This window comes from Monodelphis domestica, chromosome 4, assembly GCF_027887165.1.
Source record: "Monodelphis domestica isolate mMonDom1 chromosome 4, mMonDom1.pri, whole genome shotgun sequence".
NCBI classification, from domain to species: Eukaryota; Metazoa; Chordata; class Mammalia; order Didelphimorphia; family Didelphidae; genus Monodelphis; species Monodelphis domestica.
In genome coordinates, this window is record NC_077230.1 from 178,368,594 (window position 1) to 178,374,718 (window position 6,125).

The 6,125-nt window shown below is 39.7% G+C and overlaps 1 protein-coding gene across 1 annotated transcript; it reads left to right on the forward strand.

Annotated features, from left to right (window-relative positions):
* Window positions 1-849: 849 nt before the first annotated feature.
* LOC100023952 (B-cell receptor-associated protein 31-like) lies at window positions 850-1,572 on the forward strand. Its single transcript, XM_056826102.1, has one exon. The coding sequence runs from the start codon at window positions 850-852 to the stop codon at window positions 1,570-1,572; it is 723 nt and encodes a 240-aa protein (XP_056682080.1).
* Window positions 1,573-6,125: the final 4,553 nt, after the last annotated feature.

Genomic DNA, 6,125 nt, shown 5'->3' on the forward strand with positions numbered 1-6,125 from the left:
TTTTTTTCAGTTGGTCAATTCTACTTTTCTTCAGTGAATTTTTGTGCTTCTTTTACTATCTTATTTTCACAAGACCTTTCCCCCAAGACAAGAAACACTGACTAGAACAAACAGTACCTTGGTTTAATAAAAGGTATCAGGTAGGTTGATACTAACCTAGACAGTAGTTACATAACTACTCTGGAACTCAGCCTTTTCCTCTTGTAAACTAAAGTGTTAGCTTCTATGATTCCTCAAGGTCCTTCCAGCTCTATATCCATGAATTTAAGAAGATGGATATCACTTTTTTGTTAAAATATAATTTTATTTTCACAAGATTTTTCTCCAGAGACACGAGACCTATAGTTAGTTGGGTTTAGTGCAAAGTACAAGAAATATAACATATCTAAATTATATATAAAGAACATCTAGATTGTGCAGTGGATAGAGCACTGGGTTTGGAATCAGGAAGTCTCATGACTTCCTGAGTTCAAATTGGACTTGGACACTTGTGTGAGGGATGTCTTATTTAACTGTTTGCTTTGATTTCCTTATTCGTAAAATGAGTTGGAGAAGGAAATTGCAAACCACTTTAGTATCTGTCAAGAAAACCCAATTGTGGTGAAGAGCTGGACATGACTGAAACGATTCAACAACAAAATAAAAATAAAGGAACCAGATAGGATGCTGAACCAGATGGCCAGCAGAGTCTTCATAATCATAGAGAACTTGGGGGACTTAGTGGGATGGAGCGGCTTCGAGGTTGGCCCCACCCCCAGGGGAGCCGTTGCTTCAGATACCACAGGAGGTTCGTGCCCCTTCCTTTTCGGTCCTGAGCAGTGGCTGGCCTGATCTAGCCAGTGTCTCAGGATGAGTCTCCAGTGGGCAGCGGTGGCCACCTTCTTCTATGCGGAGATCCTGGCAGCAGTGCTTCTCTGCAGCCCCTTCATCTCCCCACAGAAATGGCTGAAGATCTTCAGATCTCGCCTGGTACGCCAGGTGGTGAACCGTGGGAAGCCCTACTTCTCAGTTCTCCTGCTAATCCTGGTGCTGCTCTTTATGGATGCCCTCTGGGAGATGAGAAAGTTTGACTCCTCCGAGAAGAAGGGCCTGCGGAACAATACCGTGGCTTTGGAGCAATATCACATGAAGCTCTACCGAGCCCAGTGGAACCTGCACCTCACCAGCTTCTCGCTCCTGATGTCGCTGCTGCTCCGCCGCCTGGTCACCCTCCAGAGCCAACAGGCCTTGCTGCAGGCCTCCCGAGAGGCCTTACGGAGGCAGGCGCTGGGGGCCCTTGAGGCGGCGCAGCGGTTCCTCGACGAGAATGAGAGGCTGAGAGCAGAGGTCGGGAGCGATAGTGCTGCCCAGCTGAGTGCTGCCCCGGTGAGCGATGAAAACCAGTGCTTGAGGGAGGAGCTCAAGAAGCTGACAGAAGAGCTGGAAAACAGCCGCAGGAACCTGGAGTCCGCTCAGGACGAGGCCCTGGCCCTGCGCAAGCGCTGTGAGGGGGTCCCCCAAGAGCATGACCACTTGGCTGAGCAGCACCATGAGGCGGGGGAGGGGCTCCCTGAAGACCAGAAAAACAAGTGAAGGTCCCCCGGCCCGACTTCTCCCTTACCTTTCCTCACCCCTGTTTCCATCCTGACCCCATCTACTAGCAGTAGTGCCTTCAGTCACACCTCCACTGCCTCTCTGGGTCACATGGTGTGTTCCCTTCCAGGCACAGCCAGCTGCCTCTGTGGGTCACATGGTGTGAATGTGTCCCAGTCAAAAGCCCTTATTTCTCTCTGGGACACTTGGTATGAGTGTATGGGTGCTGGTTTACTGCACTATCAAATCCTTCCTTGGTATTACCATGGCTTCCCTTGGCTCCATTGGCAGTATGACTTCTCTCCTCTCCCCCTAATTTGACTTTTCTCTTTTGCTTTGACTGAAAATAAATTTTACCCTACTTTTGCCACAGAAAACTCATCCAACCCTGTACATCTTGATCCTATGCCAGCTTTGCCTTGATTGAATTCAGAGGGTAATCCCAATAATTAAAAGGGAGGTTTTCAATACCTGAAAAGACCTGTATGAACTAATGCAGAAAGAATGAGCAGAACTAGGATAGCATTTGTACACAGTGACAGCAATATTGTACAGAGATCAGTTGTGAAGGACTTAGCTCTTCTTAGCAATATAATGATCCAAGAAAATTCTGAGGGACTTATGATGAAAGATCCTATCTATCTCCAGAAAAAGAATTGATGGACTCTGAATGTAGATTGAAGCATACTTTTTCTGTTTTTATTTATTTGGGTTGGATTTTTTTGGCTTTTGTTTGATATGAGTCTTCTTTCATAATATGACCAAGATAGAAATATGTTTTTTGTAATCACAAATGTATAATTTAGATCAAATTAGCCATTTCAGGGAGGGGAGAAGGATGGGAGGGGGGAGAGTTTTGGGGTCTCAAAGTTTTGGAAAATGTATGTTAAAATTGATACATGTAAATGGGAAAAATAAATACTAAAATTAAAAAAAAAAAAGCTGGATTGACGTTGGACCAAGATGGTGGAGTAGAAGCAAGGGAAAGCTCAAAGCACTCTGAAAATCCTCTCCAATCAACCTTAAAATAACATCTCAAAACAAATAATCGAGTGAAAGAAAAAAAAACAAAGGGGCAAAGTAAAACAACTTTTATACAGAAAACAATTAGAAGGTAGGCAGAGACAGTCTGGTTCTCTGGGGTGAGAGGGGAGTGCAACCCACAGCAATGCTGTACCAAGGAATACTGGTATAAGCCAAGAGTAATCTCACTTCCTCTCCCCCATCTGCTGTTCCAAGTTCTGAACCTAGGCCCAAGCCAACTTCAAGACTGAGAACCTGCCTAAGCCAACAGCAGTGCAAACCCTAAAAGTTCCAAGTCTCAGAGCAACCCTACAGTGAGTCTCCCAACCTCACCCCAATCCCTAGCCCAGGGTAGTCCTTGGTGTGCCTTTCTGGTGCAGGTCCAGACAGAGGTTTTTAACCCCTGCCTAGCCCAAACTGAGACTCCAGTCCCCAGCACAAGGCAGTCAGCAGGGTATAAGTCAGATGGTATAAGTCAAATGGGAGCCGGAGAACTCTTGCCCAAGCTTACAGTGAAGATCTAAACCCCAGCACAAAGCAATCCTTGGTGCTCATGACCTGTGTAAACCCAGAGTGAGGCTCAGAGCCCTAGTCCAAGACCAAGATGAGGCTCCATGACCCAGGGTAAGGCAGTCTAAAATGTTCCTGGCTTGTGTAAGCCTAGAGTGAAGCCCAAATCCCTGCAGTGGGAGGTGGCTTTCAGAGCTCCTAACCCACAGACTATCATACCACCTTGGAAGAATTGAAAATCAAAGAAACCCAGAAATAGAGCTAAGGGTAGCAGCAAGGAAAAAACTGAAGTTTAACAGAGTGCCCTCTCTACTCTGAGAACAGAGCCTGAGTTCAAGATAAAAGTAAAAGATAAAAGGGCTGGGGAAATGAGGAAACAACAAAACCACATAAATAGAAAATGTTTATGGAGACAAAGAAGACAAAAGCACAGACTCCGGAATTGCCCTGATATTCTAGAATAAGAGGATAAAATAGAAATTGAGAGCATCCACACATCTCCTGAAATGAATTCCCAAATGACATTTCTCAGGAATATTATTGATAACTTCAAGAGCTCCCAGATCAGAAAATATTGCAAACAACCAGAAAGAAACAATCCAAAAACCATGTAGTTACAGTCAGGATTACTCAGGATTTGGCAGCTTCCACATTAAAGGAGCCAGAAGCCTTAGAATATGATATTCTGGAAGGCAAAAGAATTAATTTCCAACCCAAAATCACCCAACCCAAACTGAGTATATTCTTTCAGGGGGGAAAATGGTAATTTAGTAATGTAGCAGATTACAAACTTTTCTGATGAAAAACATCAGACCTAAATAGAAAGTTTGATGTTCAAATATAAGACTCAAAGAAACATAAAAAGGCAAATAAGAGAAAATTTAAGGAATTCAATAAGTTCAAACATTATATTCATACATGGAAAGATGATATTTGTAACCCTTAAATTTGTCATCAGTATTAGAACAGTTAGAAGAAATATACAGAGACAGAGGGTGTGGGAGTAAGCTGATTAGGATGATATGATATGCAAAAAAATCAAGGGGGTGAAAAAAAGGATTGCATTGAAAAAAAGGAAGGGGGAAGTGGAATGGGATAAAATATCTCACCTAAAAAGGCTCAAAAAACTATTACAATGAAACAGAGGATGGAGATGGTGATAAGTAAAGCCTGAATCTTACTCTCATCATAACTGACTCATAGAGGAAATAACAACTGTGACCATTCAGGTATAGAATCCTTTCTAATCCTATAAAGAAGTAGGAGGGAAATAAGACAAGGTAGGGGAGGTATTATATAAAGGATGGGGAAGGATGAGATGATGAGTAAAAGTAAAACACTTGTGAAGAGGGACAGAGTGAAATGAGAGAGGAAGAGCAGGATCAACATGGGAAAATAAAATGGATTGGAATACACAGTTGGTAATCATAATTATAAATGCAAATGGAATTAGCTTACCCATAAAAAGAAAGCAAACAGCAGAGTAGATTTAAAACTAGAATATTATGAATCACTATTTATGAGAAACACATATGTGGCAGTGAGATACACAGAGTAGAGGTAAGGGACTAGGGTAGAATTTATTGTGCTTTATCTGAAACAAAAAAAAAGTGGCAATCATGAATTCAGACAAAGTTAAGCCAAAAATAGACCTGATTAAAAGAGATAAGGAACGAAAATACAACTTGACAAAAGATACCAAAGACAATGAAGTAATATCAATACTAAACATATATGGACCAAGTGATATAGCCTTCAGATTTTTAAAGGAGACATCAAATGATTTTGAGGAGATAGGGAGTAAAACTATACTAGTGGGTGACCTGAACTTCCCCCTCTCAGATCTAGATAAATTGAACCAAAAAATAAACAAGAAGTGAAGGAAGTGAATGCAGTTTTAGAAAAGTTAGAACTAACAGATCTTTGGAGAAAATTGAATAGGAAGATATGAATATGCCTCCTTTTTGTCAGTACATGGCACCTACACAAAAATTAACCATATATTAAGGCATCAACAGTTCACAACAAAAATGAAGCAAAGCAGAAATAATAAATGCATTTTTCAGATCATAACACAATAAAAGTTATAATCAGTAAGGGTCCATGGAAAGACAAATAAAATATCTTAAACTAATCTCATGCTAAAATAGGGGTGGGTTAAAAAACAAATTATAGGAACAATAATTTCATTAAGGAGAATAACAATGAGAAGACAACATATCAAAATTTATGATATATAACTAAAGTGGTACTTATGGGAAAATTATATCTCTAACTGCTTAATTCATTATAGGAAAAGCATTATTATAATATAATAATATAATATAAAATTATTATTATAATAAAATAAAAACTAAGAGAACCATAAACTGCTAAGTAAGAGTAGGTGTTGGTTTTTATGAAGAAAACAATAACATAGAGGAATGATTAATTTGATTTTTGAAAAGGAAAAAAAGAAAATCAGATAACCAGTATCAAAAATGAAAAGGCGAATTCACCACTAATGAAGAGGAAATCAAAGCAATCATTAGGAACTATTTTGCCCAATAATATGCCAATAAATCTGACAATTTAAGTGAAATGGGTGAATATTTACAAAAATATAAATTGTTCAGATTAACACAAGAGGACATTAAATACTTAAGTAATCCCATCTCAGAAAAAGAAATTGAACAAGCCATCAATGAGATCTCTAAAAAAATATTCAGGGTCAGATGGATTCACACGTGAATACTATCAAACATTTAAAGAACAATTAATCCCCATACTATATAAGCTATTTGGAAAAATAGGCAAAGAAGGAATCCTACTGAACTTATGACACAAATATGGTGCTGATAACTAAGCCATGAAGAATAACAGAGAAAGAAAATTATATATCAATTTCATTAATGGATATAGATGCAAAAATTTTAAATAAAATAATAACAAAGAGACTACAGCAACACATCACAAGGATCATTCACTATGACTAGATGGAATTTCTACCAGGAATATAGACTGGTTTAATATTAGGAAGA

Excerpts from the sequence above, each read along its gene's own strand:
- LOC100023952 (XM_056826102.1), top strand. The coding sequence starts at position 850 with ATGAGTCTCCAGTGGGCAGCGGTGGCCACCTTCTTCTATGCGGAGATC.